The sequence below is a fragment of the Poecilia reticulata genome, linkage group LG13 (genome assembly GCF_000633615.1).
Source record: "Poecilia reticulata strain Guanapo linkage group LG13, Guppy_female_1.0+MT, whole genome shotgun sequence".
NCBI lineage: Eukaryota > Metazoa > Chordata > Actinopteri > Cyprinodontiformes > Poeciliidae > Poecilia > Poecilia reticulata.
Window position 1 is genome coordinate 17,181,036 of NC_024343.1, and position 21,691 is coordinate 17,202,726.

At 39.8% G+C, this 21,691-nt stretch overlaps 1 protein-coding gene across 11 annotated transcripts in view; it reads right to left on the reverse strand.

Annotated features, from left to right (window-relative positions):
- npas1 (neuronal PAS domain protein 1) overlaps positions 1-21,691 on the reverse strand; it is a 94,260-nt gene that overhangs the window by 26,017 nt on the left and 46,552 nt on the right. For 5 of the 11 annotated variants that reach the window (XM_008425730.2, XM_017308355.1, XM_017308354.1 and 2 more), the window contains 2 exons: positions 19,586-19,755; positions 15,410-15,645 (listed from right to left, as the gene is read on the reverse strand). In XM_008425730.2, coding sequence (XP_008423952.1) covers positions 15,410-15,645; positions 19,586-19,680 — 331 coding nt within the window. In that variant the 5' untranslated portion in view covers positions 19,681-19,755. Of the gene's footprint in view, positions 1-649; positions 749-841; positions 949-1,470; positions 1,597-2,198; positions 2,240-15,409; positions 15,646-19,585; positions 19,756-20,728; positions 20,835-21,691 lie in introns of those variants that run through there. The other 6 variants (XM_017308352.1, XM_017308357.1, XM_008425737.2 and 3 more) reach the window with 6 other exon arrangements.

Genomic DNA, 21,691 nt, shown 5'->3' on the forward strand with positions numbered 1-21,691 from the left:
ATATATACAACTTGAAAATACAAACTCCTGAGTAAAAATGACAGGCAACATGAACCCTAAGGTGACTGTAAGAAGACAATTAAATTGTATTTAATTGTAAATAATGCTGTATATCCAAACGCTGTGGCCCGTGGTTTAAAAATATAAACCACAGACATAGAGCAATATCAAAGAGGTAATGTGGCTGAATATGCTTGGACACATCATGTTGTTTAATGAAGCAGGCCTGGAAAATGATTTTTTCATGATGACCGTTTTATATCTGTCTTGCTTTCTGTGGTATATGAAGATGCACAGCTTTGAGCAAATCACTTCATCAGCATCACCATTTAATCTTGAAGAATACGGATTGTTGTCTCTGACAAAACGAACCTTCCTGAAAGTTTCTATACATGTCAACATATAACAACTGTGCAGCACTGCTTTAAAAGTTACTTAAGACCAATGCGAAAATATTGCAGCAATTTGCTACACAATAAAAACCCTCTCTCTGCGCTGATGGAGATTCACTCACATCTGCATGCTTGACGCTTGAAGTGGCAAACACTTATACACCGATACACAGGTTGGTGCATGAATGTGTGTGCAGTAGTCAGTGTTAATGGGTGAATGTGGCTCTAGTGTGATTAGTTAGAGTGAAGTTAGCTACCTGCAGTGCACCTCTGAACTCTGGCATGACCATCTACACAACAGCAACGCAATGGATATGTTCTCTTTTCCAACCATTCCTTCTTAGACACCAGATTATCTGCAGAGAGATGACACTGTGTGGAAATCCTGGACGATCAGCAGTATTTAAAAATACTCTGTCCAGGCTGTCAGGCCCCAACAACCACCTTACATTCAAAGTCACTTAAATCTCCTTTCATCCTTAATTTTATGCTCACTTTGAACTTCGGCAAAGTCGTCTTCACCACGTAGACTGTGGATCGGGTTGCATGTGAGTGACTATGTTAACAAACAAATGGATATGTGACCGGTCAGTGTAAAAAACAAAATACATGTTAATGATAAGAATCGGTTCACAAATGCCTGAGAATCATCTCGTCATGTTTGGACTGTTGTAAACAGTATTTTAAAACGTGATGCTGACAGATAAAAACATTGGCAAGTTTCTGTTTTATCACAAAAAGCGAGTGATGGTTAACTTTACTGAGTCAATAAAGTTACGCGATTTATAAACTTCTTTTATAATCGTCAAGAACTCTAGTGAACTTCTGATCAAAACAGCAGAAAGTCCAACAACTACTTTCATCCCTTTTCTTTTGCCAGAGATCCGTTACCCGTTATGATCACAAATTTAGTCTAAGCGAGTGAAAAGCTGTGAATAAAACGAAGTTCAAACCACATGATTCCACTGCAGAGACTTTCATGTATTCTGTTAAAATATCAGTAAAACCAAAAAAGCCAGAACTGTGCTTTAATGCCTTAACCTAACTGAATATTTTATAAATAACTCTCAAGTCAGACCTTTTCTTAGTTGTTTTCTGGGAATCTGAATAGTGATATCTTTAAAATTTCCCAGCAGCATACTCTCTAGTTCAGGGGTGCCCAAACTTTTTGAGACCAAGATCTACTTTTTCTCTCACCCGCCGCCTGAGATCTACCTCATGACACAAAGACATAAAAATTGCAAATTAAACTCTATAGACTTATTTTATATGCGAATATACATCAGTTATAGCAGAAATAATAAAGTGACAGAAAACCTAATCCAGTTTCTTCCTCAGTGAGATTCTGACACTGGGAGCAGGTTACTGGTTTCTGGTCACTGGTCAATGGTTTCTGGTTACTGGTCTCTGGTTACTGGTTTCTCAGTCAGAAGCTGGTTGCAAACCTGATGCCAGCAGGTGTCAGTCAGTCATGGTAGATCTGAAATTAGATTTTTCTCAATATGAGAAACTACAGACTGATAGGAGGAACCAAAGAGCCCAGTAAGGGTAAAGGCAAATCTTCTGAAGTCGGGATATAATTAATTTAATCACATAATTATCGCAGTAGAATTTGTTAAAACTTAATGAAATATATTTGTCCTATTTGATGTTTGTTATGACGTATGATCACAAACGAATGAGGTAATTAGTCCAATTTTGTCGTTTATTGAATGTTCAGAAACTACAGCAGGTGTAATGAGCCACAGCAAAGGTAAAAAAAGGTAAAACAACCCGAACAGACTATCAACTGRAAACATCTCCTACCTTTTTACTCTCGGTCTCTTTGTCGKTTAAGCACACCCGTTGCCGTGGCAACCGCCTGCGCCCCGCAAGCCGAGCAAAGATTACATTAAAAACACAACATTCAGTCCGTTACGATATCAGGTTTCCAGGCTTGATATTTATTTCTCGATTATTAATAAGCCTCTCATGAACACAGTGGTGGTTGAGTAGCTAATTTAAACTCCTGCTCTGTTCGTCAGTCGGTCTTTGAGTCGCTTTTTTTTTGTTGTTGTTAATGGAACCAAAACGCACAGAATTGAGCAACACCTTGTTGAAACAATAATTACTGAGATTATTAATTTTAACATGTTTCGTTGACTTTTTATAATTATTCTTTTTTAATGAAGCTACAAACGTTTAGGATCTTAGTGAATATTTTTGATAAGCCTATCAGAAGAGGAAGTGCTGGACTCAGCGTCCTGATGGCGTTCAGTTTGTCACCTGCCGAGATCGACTCAAAACCTTTCCGCGATCGACTGGTCGATCGCGATCGACGTATTGAGCACCCCTGCTCTAGTTGGTCTTCTGTCAGAACGCATGAAATCCTTGTGAATTTGTTAGACGTTACACATGATGTATGTGTAAAAGCAAATAAAAAACAAACATTTATTTTTATATCCAAGCAAACACATCTCAACTTAAAGTTTTCTCTTACAGTTGAATGTAAGAATTGGTTCACCTGCAATTGTAAAAACCTGCAATTTGTAAAAATAATTTCCATCTGATTAGAGAGGAATCAACCCTGAAAAAAAGGTGGCGAAAGTGGTGTGTGAGGCACACCACTCGATCTCTGCCAGACACACACACACGCACACATATATAGTGTCTGCATCACAACCCTTAATGCATCCCAAATACAAGCTATCAGAGCTGCTTCAGTGCCAAAGTGGTGCTGTTTACCAAGGCAATTACAATACAAATAGAGTTGGAGGTGGTTAGGTGGAGGAGCGGAGTGGGGGGGGGGATAGGTGCAAGAAGAGCAGTGAGAGGGGAGGGAAAATGAGAAAACACTAAATAAGGCGAGAGTGATCACTTTCTCCAAAGCAAACGTGGCGACGGGGAAGGCTGTGGTGACGTGGAAGATTAATTTAGCAATCAGGCATCTTTATTGTTTTATGTCAGAAAGAGTGTGTGGCAGGAGGATCTGGTGTGTGAGCACCTGCGACTGTGCACACACACACTCACATTCTCACATGGTGGGGACCATATGTGAAAACTAATCTCACTCCAACAGGGATGCTTTAGAACACAACATTCCCTACGTAGCAGAGACAAACTGTGAATGTGAGTGTGCATATGATTGTGTACATGTGAGTCTGCATGTGTGCATGTGTGTGTGAGAGTGTATGTATGCATGGCTTTAAGGATCATCGGATAACTGTATGCGTGAGTGCGTGTGTGTGTGTGTGTGTGTGTGCGTGTGTGTGTTGCTGCAAGGCTGAGAGAAATCAATAAGCGTTATGACAGGAAAATGAAAGCACTGCTCTGGGTTACAACTGAACACAGAGGGAGACTCAGAACACATAAACACACAGATATGCAGCAGAAACACACACAACCACTAACACACACACATTTAAGGAATACACACAGCATGACCTGCGATTAAACAACACAAATAGCCCCCTACACACACACACACACACACGCACGCAAACTCTCTCACACACATAAATACAGAGTTGCTGGACAAAGCCACTGTGGCATTGTGAGATTGGGGTCCCCTCTGTGTAACAGAGTGTGAATATAAATAAGGCAAGTCCATTCAGGACTGTGAAAGGGGGTCTGGGTGCTGGGACCCTTCAGCCTAGTCAGTTGCTTTGCGGACAGAGAGGGGGTGTTTGGAGGAGCCCATCGAGCCTCTCCTCCCCGCCTGTCCGGCTCCCATCTGGGGCAGAGCTGGAGCTGCAGCGCTGGGTTATTCGTGACTACATAAGAATAGATTCAAACAATGCATCACACAGACACACGCTTCCTGATCTGAGTCGGTGCATAAAATGCCCGGAATGGTGCGAGTGTGTCGACTTTGAGGCCACAGATCCCTGAAGGGGTGAAGGTGATGGTGGGTGATCAGTTGCGCTGAGTAGCGTCAGCGGGGAGAAGGAAACGTTGGAAGTGACAAGAGGCCGGCAGGGCTGACAGATGAGTTACACCCATACACACACGCGCACGCACACACTCACGCTTGCGGACAAATACACAGAGGACCATTTATTACAGACTGCCATGGCACAATAGGGCTGGCCAGGAAACCAAAACACTGGACCTGGTGTGTGTGTGTTCTTGCACACATGTGTGAACTCACAGCAGTGTTGGTATCTCACCCCGAGAACAAAGATCCTTCTGTAGTGGTGCTGTGAACCTATACGTCTGTGCGCAGGGGATTTGTCCGACTCTCTGTGTATTCTTACAAATAAAAGCCCCTTGTCGATAGACGGTCTCCTTCCCCCAATAAAAACTTCCGCACTAAAGGGTGTTGGCTGTCATTAGCTCAACCAGACAGTGGTAAATTATGGGCGTGTTCACTGATTGAAAAAAGATTTGCTCTTCGAGTTTCTGACTGTCATCACTCAGGTTGGTTCAAGCTGAGAATTGGCGGAGTTCAGTTGCCAGGTGCACAGAGCTGCAGTCAGGTATGAGCTGATACATGTTTCATACAAAATATTCCTCAGCAGACTTATTCTTGTTATTCCCAAAAAGCCAGATACAAATGTGGAAAAAGTACAAAACGGTGAAATGGTAAAACACCAACTCCAGCTTGTTTTTTTTACAATTATATTTTTTACTGTTCATATTCTCAGTTAATGAGTAGATAGTCCTTATAGTATTTATTGATCCATTTTCTTATCTCCTCGCATCAGGTCAGGAGCGAAGACATGCTTGTTTGTTTGCACTGTATTTTATCATAGAGCTAGAAGTCAATGAAAAACGTCTGACCTTGAACTCAAATATCAAACCAGCAGGAATTAAAATTGAGAAAAACCCAATACATGAAGAAAATATGTAGTCTAAGTCTGTAGTAAGTTAAACTTTTTTTATCCTTTGCATGCCACCAACATGTTGACTGGAACCCTTGAACATGAACCCATTTGAACAGATGTATTACTGAGTTATACAGTAATAACTCAGTAATTACACAGTAACTACTGAGTTATTACACAGTAAAAATTACTGGGCTCCTTTTCATAAGAAGTTTCAAACTGATTTTTTACTATTAAACTCTAAAATGTAGTCTTAGAGAACAGCTGTGAACAAGCAATCAAACTCTGATGCAGACCAAACAAGCAAACTCTGGTCCTCCTAAAAACATAGGTTGGGTGCAATTCGAATGCATATGTGAACGCCAAGTGGACCAGAGACCGCTCCAAAAGTAAGAAGCGGACTATAACGCCGGATATTCTGCGTAAATACAAACAACAAATGCGTGAGTTCAGCACTAGCAGGAGAAATGGCTCCTGGTCTGATACCAAAGACAGAAGAGAAATCCTACAACCACTGAAATCTCACACCACTTCATTTTTGTTTACATTTGGTGAAGAAGGAAGTTGCTCTCAGTGTCTTCTTCAGATGTTTTCTTGCCATTTCCTTCAGTGGTTCTTGATACAGCACCACCACACAGATGAAGAGGTGAACAGGTGTTTCAAAGGGTTTTGTCTGTTTGACTGCAGTGTGAAAGCGAACTGTACCAGCTGAAAATGTAGTAGCTGGTCGTTTGAAATCGAAACGAGTCTACCAAATTATCAGGTGCGAAAACAACCTTAGCCTACCTTCATTCAGCAGGCCGTGATGCTCAACTTCAATTTTTTGTTGAGATCAGATTTTTTGGCGTGGTCATTCATACTACAAACTAAACGTGACTTCAATCAGACTTCTGTGTGAAAAGTTATGGCCACGTTTATGATTGTCTAGGAACAAAATTAGCTCAAACTCAAACAGATAAGATGAATTTACCAGTAAAACTAGTAAACTAAAGTATCTTTTTGGAGGTTTGTTATGTGGATACCATTCAGGCCTCTACCGTCATTTACCGTAGAGGAAATGTTCAATAATTTCAGTAACTTGTTCAATAAATGAAACATGCTAAGTACATACAGACTGATTTTTTCAAGTCTATTTTTGTTAATTATGATGATTTTCCGCTTACAGGCAGATGAAAACACAACATTTAATATTATAGAATACTACATAAAGTCACTGAAAAATATATTCAATATCAAAATGTGGGCTTAATAAAAACTATGTTTAAAGTTTGTTATTTTTGAAGGGTACTTTTAATGCTCCGTGGAGTTTTGCATGTGTGTATATGTGGGTTCTCTTCAGGTACTGAATGAGAATCTCATCTCATCAACCAGTGACAAAGGTTAGACATTCTCCCACAGCGAAGCTCACATTTTTATTCAGGGTTCACCTCAACAGTTGCACCTGCTTAGCAGGGCTGTTTTCAAGGCAGATTTCTATCTGCTTATGTGTGATTTAGTCCGGGATTCAGTCGTGGAAAAGGTTCCCACAGCTGAAATGCAGAAACCGATGTCTTAAGAAAATTTTTTGTCCAACTCTGTCCAAGCAATCAAAGGAATTGGTATAATGGTCAAATTACTTTTAGAAATGAGAGCTTAAATCATAATAAATGTCTTAAGGTGGCCCCCTTTTATATGTTTTGTACTTCTGGCTATGTAAATCTACAGGAAACACCTTTGTGTGCAGACCTGGACGTAGACCGGCGAGAACAGGCGGGATCTTTGATCGTTCTGTCACACTCCCCTTTCATTAGCTCCCCAGGACTCGGCTCTGAGGTTTAATTTCATTGTGGGAATAGGAGACAGAAAGGGTCGGGGTGTGATTGGACACGTTAATTATAGTCTGACTCGCAGGTCAATTCTCGGGGTCTCCCCGGTGCTCCACGAGAAGAAGATTTGAATGACTGAATGAAAAATTTGAAGGATTTTCATTAGATCGCTGTCTAATACATAATTTAGTCCCAGTTAAGTCCACGAGGATCGGCAGCGCATGCGCCTGAACACACACTCGACCAACGTGAACACATGTACACACCTTTTTTTTCTTCCTTCTGTCGTAGCGTAAACCGTTTCCAACCAGGTTAGGAAGTTACTACTGGAACAAAGCATATAATAATCTAATCGTTCATTTTCTCTCCGTCCCCTTACTCGTCTTTTTCTCCGGAGGCGAATAGTTCTGATCACATGTCTCGCTGTTTACCGCAACCCAAATGTGACGTTCCGGGCCGCCTGACAGAGCGAGTGAGAGAAAGTGACCCTAATCGTGGCGTCTTTCTCTGGCACAATTATCTTCTCACTCCGCCATCCATTCCTCCCTCCTTCCCCTCTATCTCTCGGTCCCTTCTCAATCACTCCCTCGCTCCGTTTGCGGTCGAACATAATTTGAGTGCAATTAACTTCCCTTAAAAGCCCCGGCTGCTTTAAACACTGTGAATTAGGGGGGAGGCAGACGCAGGGACATCTTGAAGAGGCTGGGGGAGACGCAGGGAGGTAAGAGGAGACGGCATGAAAGTCAATGTCGTCAGTGTGGGCAGCAACAGAGAGGTGTGTTTGACCTTACTGGTGGAGACAGTAAAGCACTTCAGCCAGCCCTGTTGCTGCCAGTGAGTTGTCACTGTACTGTACCTTGTAAAGACGAGGGGATTCTCCAGCTGCTGCGCTGTTGTTTTCTTTTTCTGCTTCATTTAAGACGTGCAAACTGTGAAAACCTGTGCTTTACTCTCGAGTTTTCACCACGTTGTCCTTCTACGGATATCATTGAATGCCTTTATTTGCCCAGCATCAATGCATCGGTATCAGCGTTTATGGGTCAGACTATATAAGAATTATTTTACACACAAATTTACACAATATTAAGGCTGAAACGATGTATAGAGCAATAATTAAGTCAAAACTGTATATAAAAAAAATACATACATTTTGCAATTAAGATGAAGAATCTTTGTAAATATTTTCAACCTAAAACTTCTCAAATGGGATTTTTTTTATCTTCACTTGATTCAAATTCTATTAATTGAAACGTCTCCTATTAAGTACCTTTTGCTATTCATTTATTAATCAAAAAATAATCGACAGATTAGTAAGCAGATGCATCCTTTGCTAAGGGAAACACTAAAGGGCCCTACAAGAAAGCTATATTATAACATTTTTATTTTCTTATTTAAAAGAATAATTTAATTATTTGCTCATTTGCATCTGTGAGTGCCTTTCTAGTAAAAAATGGCTTAAGTGGCCAATTTCTTTATCCTACAAATCGATTAATCGTCAGAATAATCAACTATTAGTTGCAGACTAACTAGTATATCTTTTTCAATCACCACATTTGGGTGATTTGCACTGAATCACATCTGTTTCTAGTTTGTCATTTCAGTTTTTTTATATAATAGTAACACTATTATGAGTCAATATAAAAGAGTATCTGTTTGTGAGTTTAGGGAGAAATCAAACGAATTAACCATGTGATTCAGCTTCTGAACCTCACATCTCATCTTTTATAACCATGTTTGAATGCTTAAATGTCTAAATTGCTTAAAAGGAGAAAAAAGTAAACTGAATGAGTTGCAACACTGTGCAACCTTGTACATCTGGTGTCAAAACAAGACATCCAGTTTTACTTTTATTCATCTCCATTTTTTTAATGCTGTGGGTGGTCCTTTATTTCAGTCTGATTTGGGCTTATTATGCAACTTGTTATGAATCCGTTCTCTTAAAAATGTTATGTCGGTAAAGTAAAAGGGACAAATGGTCCTAAAAGTAGAATATTTTTCTTTTAATTTGCCTGGGAAGCTTCTTAATGAGACATGTCACACAGATGGAAATATGTAGCCTGAAGCTGAAGTTTGATTTCTCCAAAGAATTTTTACTTTTAATTGAAGATTTCAATCCAACGCCAAATTATTTCATCATGCACACAAACACACACTAAACTGCTTCAAATTATGCAGTTATATATATAAGTTATGTTCAAATCAACATTTATCTAATAAGCTGTTTGAAACCATTAAAATTACTGGACAACTTAAACCGTTTCACTTACTGTATAAAAAAGACACAAAACGTCTGCTCACATTCTAGATTCAGCTTCACTTCAGTTTATTTATATTGGGAAAATCAACAAATGGCGTTTCAATGATTTTTTGAGAACCAACAGATCTGATTTATAAATGGAAATATATAATTTGTCTAGTCACATAGACATGTTCATTTTTCAACTAGAACTGCTAAGAGGTTTCCAAAGCATCTTAAAGAAGTTGTTTTGCCTTCACTTTCTTCTACGTCAGAAATTCACATCACGATTTGGCAGAAATGCCTCTAAGCCACACGATGTGGTTCAAATGTTTTGGATACCTTTCTATAAAGCTCTCACAATAAATTGGGAATTATTGTAAATTGTCAACAATAATTAATTATTATTAATTGTTATTTAATACTTAGTCAGTCCTCCAAATTTAACAGCGGCCGTCACAGCCAAACACAGAAATTTTGATTTCTGTGTTTGACACTTCTCCAGAAATTACGTTCCTTTACAAACTCCAATCGGGCTTTTTATGTTCATTTTGGATTAATCGTCAGCATAATCAATTACTAAAATAATCTATCCCCATTTTCCTCCTGAACATGATAATGATGCGACATCCTCACGCTGTTTATTATGAACTTTGCACCTTCAGGTACCTAGACATTGTGTCGCAGGATTTGCAACATCTGGAGATTACCAATCCTCTTTCAGATTTCTTGGATGATTTTTTAAGATTTCTCCGTGACATCACAATGGGAAGCAGTGTGTTTAAGATGTTTTCCTTCAGATACACCACGAAGTATACCACATTAACCATAGAAAGTTATTACAATATCATAAAATTGTTTGAACACAGTCATCTTAGTCCATGTAACTTACTGAATTCGAAGAAATTATTTAAAAATATCTTAGAAGCCGTTTTTCTTTCCAGATTGTTTCTCTTTTAGAAAACGTTTTTTCTGAACATAAAGTCAAAGGGGAAAATGGATAAAAATGAAACTTTAATTTTAATCTTAGATCTCTGTAGGAACCACTAATGGGTTATTGATGCTGATGCTTTTCTGTGCTCTCAATAACCCCAGAAATATTAGAAAAGGTTTTGGTTGAAATAAATCTGGCTTACGTTACAATGGGACATTTATAAAAAGCAGGAAATAGAGGAAAAGTGTCCCCCAAAGCAAAATTTATTCAATAAAGTGTTATTGAAATATAAATTATTTCAACAAGTCCTTGAATGCGCACGCAGACATGCACACAGAGTCACAAACACACACAACAGGAATGTACATCAAGGGTCATTTTACTCTTCCTGCCTTTAGCCTTTCCTTTTTGTTTACTCCTTCCATACTCTGCTTCTCCTCCATCTTTCTTCCTCCGTCGCTCTCTCAATCTCTCCTTCTGTCTTTCCTCTCTGTGAAGGTCATGCAATTGATTTTCCTCTGTCTATTCATTTTTCAAGACTGGCTTTGAAACGTGGGAAGCAGACAAAAGCCACTCTGGCCCCTCCTCTCCTGCCCACTCCATCCCTCTTCTCTCCTCCAGCCTTCCACCTTACTTCCCTCTCCGCTGGCCCTCGTCCATCCAGAATCCGTCCAAAAGGGAATGTGGAGGAATGCGACCCCCCTCCTGCGCCACCTCCCTTCTCACAATCCCCACCGCCGCCCTCCGCCCCTCTTTCCTCCAGCCTCTTTCTGTCTTTATTCCCTCCACATTTGTCCCTTCCCCTCCTCTCCGGCCTCGCTTCCCTTTCAGCCACATCTCCGACCACATTCCACTAACGGAATTAAAGTCATGCATCACACTTAAAACCCTGCCAATGCATCCTGGGTAGACTTGTTGGAACTGATGTCCAAATTAGCTTTCCATTTTTAGTGCCGACCTCATGGCACGGCAGCCTGCTTGAAATACTCCTTAAACATTAAAAAATCATACTTCCGATATCAGATCCTGGCTGCGTAGACAACAGATCTTAGAGAAACTCGGGAGTGGGAATCTTGTTTGCAGAAGTAACCAGTAATTTTCATGTGGTAGATGCAATATGCAGTATTTACTCTAAAAACAATTGTTCAACTTTGTTTAAGGAGTTTCTTTCTCCTTTTTTGAACAGCAGTTTATGAACAAAGACATAGAGCAGAGTCCTGAGGCTGCAGCTAAAGTGTGCTGCATATGGAAATAAAGCAAACATTGCACACAGCATGGATGACTAAGCATAAATAAATCCCTCCAGATCCATCAGCTGTTGCCCAAATACTCTAGACATAGACATGGTCTCACTTTATGTCTGTTAGGTGAAAAAACATACTGTAAAATACTATAAACGAGTAGTAAATTTCCCTCTTGGTAACAGAATAAAGGCCTTTAAAAAAAAAAACCCTTCGCAGATTGCCTGTGGCTAGAACGCTTACATACAAAACGACGGCCGCTTTGTCCTTAGCAAGTAACGCTGTCTGACGTACTGTCCTTGATTTGAAAACATCCAACGATGTAGCGATAAAGTTAGTAAAATAAATTGTATTTTTGCTTGTATTTAAATGTACTAACTGGATCTATACGTGTTAAATTATATTTCAAACTGTCTTTTTTTTTTTTGCAGGGACAGGTTATTAATGCCACTTATTGATGTTACCATGTTGAAAGTCTATAAAGAAAAGAAAAAACAAATCAAGAAAAATATTTTTTTTTCCCCAACAGTTTTGACTCGATTCAGATTTGACCTTCACAGTAAATACTGACACGCTCGCGCACTTGGCTCTAACTGACTTTCACTTCGTTGCCATTTTATGCACAATAGCAGCACAGAGATCTGCAGAGCAGTGGGCAACGTGGTGCTAATTGCCTTGCCCAGGGGCACAGAGACATATGGCAGAGGAGGAAGCTGGAATCAGACCATCAACTTTGTGATTGTAAGGCAACGATTCTTCCCACAGCCCCTCCTAAAACGTGATTAACAAATTAAACACATTTTTCAGACATGAGCTACATGTGGATGTGGAACATTTGACAGTAAACGTACACGTGACAATTATCATAAATGTATTTTTTATTACGACAAGATGCAAGTAGTGGCCCTTGCATGAATGATGCCTTGGGTAATAATAACAATAATAGTAAATTTTATTTATTATTTACATCTTGAGATGTCAAAGAGGTAAACGACGCCTGGTGCACTCCCACTCACAAACCCACAAACTCACAAACTTACAAAGCCGGCAAAAGCTAACAAGAATACCTGTTGTGGCATAGCAATAATTATTAACATCAAAATAAAATGTTGCTAAACATCAGAGCTTGTTAATTATTGCTCTGTATTTTTGCTGTAAATAGTTGTGATGGAGATTGTTCAATGGCACAATGACAGGATTTATCCCTCAGGCTGATTTTTGAAAGATTATGAGGCTCATTTGTCTATGTTAATATATTTATTTATTTTAAAATAGAATATCAATGCATCAGTAGGTTGGTTTGTCCTTCAGCAAGGACAAGTCCAGAGAGTTAAGGCATATTTTAAAAAGACGCAACTTTACGCAAAGTCCCATACATGCATAGGGTAAATAAAAAACTAAATCAAGAAATTAAAGATAAAATGGTCACAATAGATGAGGTTTGCAGCAGCAGCCACTTTCTGCTCTACTGCCCATTAACTGGGTGTAGATGAAGTGGACGAGGGTCCAACGAAGAACCTGATTAGTCTTAATCCAAATCTAGAAAACTGCACTATGTGGAAACTGCCTCAGGCATGTCTGGTCAAACGTCCGACAAACAAAGGAGAAGCACAAATTAAGAACATTTACTCTTTTATATTTGAGCAGAAATTTTTTTTCTTTTTCAAAATGTTAGTGCAGATACAGTGAATTTGTACATACTTGTTTTGTACATATTCATTTTTTAAAAAGAATTAATTGAATTATGTTAAAAATCTGTGTTTTCTACAAGCTGCTCCAGGACGTGAAGCAACTACTGTCCTGGTTGTTATTGTTCTACCTACTTTGCTCAAAAAATTGCAGTACATATTGCCGTACGACATCCTACATGCCTCTACAAAAAAAGTCTTACACCAACATGGATAGCGTTTGTTCAAATACTCCAATTAATTTTGATCAGGCGAGGACGCACATTCAAACACACACAAACACACATTTCTAATTGTATTGTAGCTACATCGTTTCCCCTCAGTAATGGCAGCAATTAAATGGGCTGTATAATTACACTGTCCTCGTTATGTAGTTAATTTCTGTAATTACAATTTGCACCAATCGTATCCTCCCTTTCTGTGTGTCATCTGCTTCTCTCTTTTTTCCCCTTTCAAACACGCAACCCATAAATTAGATTGATACTCATGCACTGCTTTGAAAAGTATGCATTTTCATATGCACATGTGGTGCATTTAAAGCCATGCAAAGCAGCATGTTTGTGTGCTCTAATACATCCAATGTAATTAAAATGACTAAACTGAGTAAATGACCAGCTGACCAAGAGAGAGACTCAAGCCAAAGAAAACATACTCCAAAGGGTTTGCATTCTTTGTTAGCACAATTATCTCTGCTTTATTATTTTAGGAAAAAAACTGTGTAAACTTTCACAATTATGGAAGAAAAATTAACAACTGCTCACTGATAAATTAATTTATTCATCTCATTACCCCCCGCCCCCCCCCAAAAAAAACACTTGCAAATTATTTAATTTCTTTGGTTGGAACCAAGGAGAATTCATCCAAGGTTCAAAGTTGCACATCTGGAAGGTCAGACTGCTGTTTTCATTATTGATTATTGCTCTGCTTATAACTGATTTAATTCTGATGAGAAAGTTCTTACAAGGAACTTAGCAAAAAAAATAAGCAATCAGATCTGATCACAGCAAGTTCACAACAGTCACAAACAAATTAACTAACAGATTTTCACTAATTCAGTATGGTAAGAAAAACGGTAAAAGTCTAGACTCGATTCCAAGCATCTTCTTAGGGGGTCTAGTCAAAACATGCTTAAATGACCGGTACCAGGAAACTTTGACCTCTTCTGTAAACAGAGGAGTCTCCTTCCTAACAGCAAGAGTTGCAGCAACACGATTGCTGGTTGGAGCGTCTCTGGCTTACACACAAGCACAAGCCACTTTGACCTTTTTACTGCCTTGACTGCAACACATCAACTTTGACTCATCTTTATCCCTACACAAAGAATACATCAAATCTGAAACAAAGGAATATGATTGCATGTTTTGTTCTTGAGTTTGTGTTTTCTGGGCCAGGGGTCTGCAACTCGAACCTTCGTGTGCCTTTCAGTTTTGTTTCCATCAGATTGTCCATCCATCCATCCATGCATCCATTTTCTTTACACCCTTGTCCCTTAGTGGGGTCGGGAGGGTTGCTGGTGCCTATCTCCAGCTAACGATCCGGGCGAGAGGCGGGGTCACCCTGGACAGGTCGCCAGTCTGTCGCAGCTGACAGATTGTCATGCAAACTTTTGAAATGTCACAAAATAGAACAAAAAGGAAAGTGCGAATAAGTCGTCCTTCCATTTACTGGTTAGGAGCGAATCAGCCAGGTTAAGCAAAACATAAATTTCTGTCAGAGGTTGATGATATGGATAGGTGTAATGAACAAGATGCACAAGTTGTAAACTATGACGAATTTAGAAAACACTAAGTGACTTATCACTTGGGGACTTAGAAATTTCTCACAGTTTTTTTTGTCTCTAAGGGGCACAAACCTACCAGTTGATGGTAAAGTTTGCTACGTCAGAACTTAACCGGTATATGTGCTTCCATTTTCCCTTTTGCACATTACCTTTTTATGAAAAAGCCAAAAACCACCTCAAGCAGCCAAGAAAATATTTTTTGCGAAATTGAGGAAGATATTTAAAATTTTGCCAGGACCATCAACTGTTCCTGAAATGCACATAAAATAAATACTGATGGAAACTCAAAGTGTCCTGTAACTTTTCCTGCTCTAAGCATGGATCACAGGGCTGAACTGCAGCATATCAGCAAGCTTTGCAAAGGTCCTGGTCACCAACCATTCATTTGATTCAGGTGTGTTGGAGACGCATCCAAAAGTTGCTGGATGGTGGCACTTGATGAACTCATAAATCCTTTCAGTTTCAAAACTTACAACTGTAACACAACTGAGTCTGGGATTAATCTAGGTTTCTTGGTTTCTAACTTACCTTTGCTGCAGTTGTCTCCCTCCAGCAGAGGGCTCCACGGTGGGTCTCCTTGGCTTGCAAAGGTGCGCATGTGTAGATAGCTGATAGTCAGCCGAATGACTGACGCTTTGTCGAGCTGACTCGTGATGGCCCCTGGCAAAGGCAGCATCTTAGCCAGCTCAAAGAACTCAAAGTTCTCCTTCCCCCGTCGAGAACGAGCTGCATTGCGAGATTTCTCTTTACGCAGGTTCTGGAGACTGAGAAACAAACACAAGTGTATTACAAGTAGATTGAGCAAGAGACTAAAGGAAACTTTATGGACAAATAAATGCATCAAGAGAGAAAAAAAAACCCATAAAAATTTATAAACTGATGTTCAAAATCAGAGCAACTAGCGTGGATGTCTCTTTTTGGCCATTTATATGGTTTTCCAACTACATGGTTTGAGTTCTAGATCTGGTAGCATAAGGTTTTTCAACTCGTAGTCCATTATTTAGTATGATAACACTTAGTTTGGTTTCATTGTACACAAAAGCTAATAAGTGTGGTATGCATTTTGTCAGGTTCTCAAAGTCAATAATTTAGAAAACTCCCTTTTTCTGCAAATACAGCTGCAAGTGTTTAGCGATATGTCTACACCATCTGCACACATACTGTAGCGAGACTGAAATTATTACCAATTCTTCTTTGGAAAATAGCCTAAGCTCAGTAGAGTATCTGCAGAGTATCTGTGAACAAGTCTTCCTGCAGAATCCCACTTGGTTTTAGGTCAGGACTTTGGGCAGGCATTCTAACACGCACGTTTGCTTTAATCTGTCGTGTGTCTAGGGTTGTTCTCCAGCAGGAAAATGAACTTCAACCTCAATCTGTTTGACCACTTTCAAAGTCTTTCTTCAAGAATTGTCTTGTATTTAGCTTCCCATTAGCTCTGACTGGCTTCTGTGTCCCTGATGAAGAAAAGCATCTCTCCAGCATAATGCGGCTACAGCAATCTTTCACCAACAGTGTGGGCCGTTCAGACCACTTTATGCTATTGTTTTCATCACATATAGTGCTTTACACTTAATCTGGAGACGTTCAAAACTTCTTCCACCTGTTTGCAGATTCATATAAGGATTATGGGAGTTGTTATTTTTGGATGATGGTCTTAACAGTAGCCTGGTAATGACCTGTGCCCTTGTACTACACTTTGCTTTGTCCAGAGGGTCTGAGAAATGATTGCTTCCTCATGACGTGGATTGTGTAGAGGTGTTAAATTTTACCCAATCACTAATGTTTGCCTGTGACGTAGCTAATGCGCTTGAGGCCAAGAAGCTCACTGTTAATGTAAATTCAATATCAAGTGAACGGTTTTGTTCACTTCTTCCACTGCTATTGCTGAAACTACAGTCGGACTACAGTTCTAAAACAGCGCAGGAAATTGATGTCAAATTGATATAAATTGACAATCAAGCCACAATGATTAGAAAACAAAGAGGTATTGTATGAAATTAACTTTTAGCTCAATGTCATTATGGATCAGATATTGCGATATCAAAACTGGGTTTGTGAAAGCTACGATTTAGCTGATAGACAAAAGGAGGATGAACTTTTACTTTGTCAAAGATTGACTAACATTTGGTGCTGGACGGCTCAGCTGATAGTGTGTGTGCACCATGTTGAGGGGCTGTAGTCCTGGACACGGTTGTCCTGGGTCTGATTCCTGGTCTCAACCCATTAGCTGCATGTCTTACCCTTCTCTCTCTCCTATCTATGAAGTGTTCTATACAAGCCTAAAAAAAGTGAGTCATTTGGTGGAAAGTGTTTGTTTATCTTTGTGAAATAGCTTTTCTTCTAATCTCTGTGCTGCTATTTTTTTAGTCAGTCTTTGATTTCTATTCCATTGAAGCTGTGGGTTACCTTGTACAGAATTTATTTTAAACCTAAAAGGCTTTCAGTAACAAAACGTAGCAACAAATGAAAAAGTTTTTTGTTTTTTTTGCAGGATTTCTTTTGTGTGTGTGATGTCTTCCAGTCTGTGTCAGTGTTTATTTAGAGCAGTTGTTTTATGGCACATAATGTGATTAATATGAATCATTCATCAACACTTGTACGATTGTACAGTATTCATTTTAAACCTGAAATAGTTCCCTGCAAAAAGAGTTTTAGCTAACAAAACACATTGGATTTTTTAAAAGGATGTGATGAATCAGATTTTTACAACATTAGCTGTAAAAAAATTTTTGAAAAATCTTCAAAAGTACAAAGACTTTTCCAAATAAACTGTAAAGTAGCATCGGTTTCGGTTTCGTACTGTCACAAGTTTGATGAATGAATGAATCTGTATAACGAATGTCCGCATTTGTACTCATAAAAAAAAAATGAATACATAGAGTTTTATTGGATCCAGTTGCTGCAGAGAAACAATCACCTGAAGACGAGCCTGATAATTACAAACTCTCCTCTTCTTTTATCCACTCGACCAGAGTCCTAATAATACTATTTGCTCTAAAATCCATATGTGAACCTGTGCACACAATTTCTCCCCTGCCTATCGCTCCTTTCCCTTCCCTCCCTCCGTCTAAAGCCTCTGCCTCTCCCTCATCTGGTCCCGGGCTAGTGAGCTGTAGCTGTGATTGAGGGATCAATAGTGGAGGGAGGGGCAGAGTGACAGAGAGCGGGGGGCTGGGTGGAGGGAGCCGGGGCTCAGGTAGCCTGTCTCTGTGATTGGGTATTGACTCTCCTCAATGGGGCCTGAGTGGTGGAATTATGTTGTCACAGCCACTTCACAATTTGTGTCAGTGCAGCGCTGGAATAAAGTGTTTGTGTGTACACGGGCGTGATATTCTCTCTTGTGTCTATGGGGTTTTTGCGCCGAGATTTCCAGCGTGCGCGTGCAATAAAAGGTGTGTTAAATTCGTGTGTGCAGATATGGTTATATCTTAATCAGGTGGCACAGCTGCTGTATTTCTCTCCCCCCCCAACAAGTGAAATCGGTSCGTCYCCCTGCGAGTGTGTGTGGACTCATGCTGCCAGCCCGTGTAACATCTCATTATTATACTGCCTCGACCCCAGCCACCGAGAACAATCAATACGCACACATTGATTCTGCTTAGTTTTTATATCCGCCTGTAAATGACTGCCCATTAATAATTCCTGCCAAATTTACTTAATCTCCTTTAAGGGGAAGGTGCAGGGGGTCCCGTGTCTGACAGAACTGGCAGGTGAGCACCGGCGCAGGTGAAATGTAGTGCTGAGCAAAACAGACTTACGTCTTCTGTATTGTGTTTCACTGAAGGGGAACTCTTTATCAGGCTGTCAGTATGTGCAAGGGTGTCAACCCATGGATTTCACCTTGTGGAGATTAATTCATGGGCATGCTCCCAGGCTTATATTGGTCTGTGTGTGTGTGTGTGTGTGTGTGTGTGTGTGTGTGTGTGTGTGTGTGTGTGTGTGTGTGTGTGTGTGTGTGCGTGTGTGTGTGTGTGTTGTGTGTGTGTGTGTGTGTGTGCGCGTGTGTGTGTGTGCGTGTGTGTGTGTGTGTGTGTTAGCATTTCACATCTTGCAAAGCCCATTTGTCCGACAAATACTTACATTGTGAGGTGCTGGTTTTGGGTTGGGGGTTAGGTTTATGACTCGGGTGCAAATTAAGTTTAGGTGATGTTTAGAGTTAGACATGTACTTGTAATTGTTGGGTTTGGGGCCAGGGCCAGGGTTGGGCTACAGAAATTAATTAAAAAATTAGTGGAAGTCAATGCAAAGTCCTTCACTGCAAAAACACAAAATCTTACTGAGTACTTTTGATCCAGTTTCTGGTGGGCAAATATCTTAGGACACTTAAAATAAGACAAAACTAACAAAACTAACTTACAAGTAACTTTTCAGCAAAACATAGGAGCTTGATTTTAGTCAATAATTCCTTAATAAAGATGAAAAAGTACTAGTTATGAGTCAGTGGAACATATAACTGTATACTTTTTCATCTATATTAAAAAAATATTGACTTAAAGCAAGCTCCCATAAACCTTCTGAAAAGTGACTTCTAAATTAGTTTTGTCTTATTTTAAATGGACAAAGATAACTGCACTAGAAACTAAAACACTTGGTAAGATGTTGTGCTTTTGCAGAGTGAAGATAGAAATATATAGATAGATATACTGTGTTTGTGTGTGTGTGTGTGTGCGTGCGTGCGTGTGTGTGTGGGTTGGAGGGTCTTACCAGGGTAGTGTAGGAGGTTTGGCGAGAAGTCCTTGAAGGAAATCCCACTCCACACTCACACATTTCCCCTCGCTGACAAACGGCATGCTTGCCATGCTTGCTCCAATACAGCGCCGGGCGCTGCTCCTTAACGAAGGCTGCGGTCGGTTCGGATTGCGACAGACTCAGACCTGGAAATTCACGAGAAACAGGTAAAGTGTAAGAAGTAAATTAACCAAGTGACCTTGGTTCAGTCATCAATATTTGCCATAAAATTCTCATGATCTACTTAAAGTTTATGAGCAGAGAGCACACATTCGAGTTTGAGGATCTGAAATTTATTACGTACTGTAAGCTTTCGTGATTTTGTCTAAAATGCGTTTTGATGTTTTTGCATAGTACGAGAAGAACTGACACTTTACTTGGATCTTTTGGCACGTTACTATTAACAAAAACGTACATTTTGTCCTAATTTTTATTGCTGACTCTATAGAAATTCCCCAAATAACAGTTTGACAGACATGGAGGTTGGATTTTTGCACCTACAAGGTGATTCCCAAAGGACTCTTTGCTGGAAACTTGGCATACAGTAGATGGATGAAGTGAAGGGCCAGGTGCATCTCTAAGGTCCTGTCTCAGGTCTTCACTATATTTTTTCCCAGGTATTCCTTAGGGAAATCTCTTTAAAATACAGTTCGTCTGCTGCAGACAGTCTTTTCTAGGCCTGATATTTTTCCCTTTTTCTTTTCTTTTCTTTGGTTATTTTTCCAGGGAGTTAATGCAAGATCTCCCAAGATTCGTCATGTTTGCAGTAATTATTTTAAAGGGGACCTATTATGCAAAATGTTCATTTTTGCATGTTTTTGTACTTTCATTTGGGTCTTTACTGCTTCTCAAAAAGCACCGTGGCTACAACTACATGAAGCGACACATTCTTTATCTACACATGCTTGTGACTTATCAGCTAATAAACACCTGAAGGTTATGGACAGCTGGTCGACAAAACGTATTACAGTTTGTAATAAGATGCACCAATCAATTGATCTGTGATTAGCGATGGGTTTTACTCTCATCAGTTCTAGCTGTTGTTCTGGAAGTGGAATAATAAAATAAACATTTATTTTCCACATTTTCATCAAATGCGGTTGGAAAAGTGCTACGTACTTTATTTGATCTGTGTTTGGATCTTCATGCAGAATGTTCTTGTGTTTTGAATTTCAGAAACATCGAATAAAGGGTATGGTCATATGATGGAAATGGTAGATGGGGCTGATCTTGGAGAAGAAAGAGAGAACGAGAGACAAAAAGAAAGAAGAGAGAGAGAGAAATAAGTGTCACGGTTGTACATTGCATCAACTATTTACGATGTTCCTGTCTATGCTCCAGAAAACTTATCTCTACCCTAGGACGCCATGTTTCCCAACATTATGGTGCGTTCAGGGTAAAGTGTGCTGTTGGTTTTCTGCTACACGTAGCATTTTGCATGTAGGCCAAAACACTCTTATCTGACCAGAGCACCTTCTTCCATGTGTTTGCTGTTTTTCCTGGCTTATGACAAAGTGAAAATTGGACTTATTGTCTTTCTTTCAACAATGGATTTTGTCTTCAACCCTTTTCCAGAGTTTTAATTGTAAAAAAAACTTCGCCAACAAAGCATAATTTTCCTTCCACCTCACATTTACGCACTACTTTTTTGTTGATTTATCAACTCTAAAGTAAAATAGAATATGTATACATTTCCAAAAGGACAAAAGCGTTCGCAAATATGCACAGAATGACCTCACTAAATGCCCCATTCACGGGAAAAAAAGTTTCCAAACTAGTGACTGTGGTTTCAACCAAATATCTCTGCGGACAAAACACATTGTCCACTTCCTCTGTTTGCTGTATTGTGCCAACGTTCAAAACTCCTGTCATAGAATCTGCCAGTTTTCTCCGTGGTCCTCAAACGCCGCTCTGCTCCTCAACAGTTTGCCTCCCCTCTGTGCTGTGTTGACATTTAAAGGGCTGCTGTGGCCCCCAGCACCTCGGTGTCATGCCCTTGGGCCTCACATGCCCCCTCTCTTTCTCACTCTCTGCCTTTCTGTCTCTATCTCCCTCTTCCTTCAGGCTGGCTGGGTCAGCACA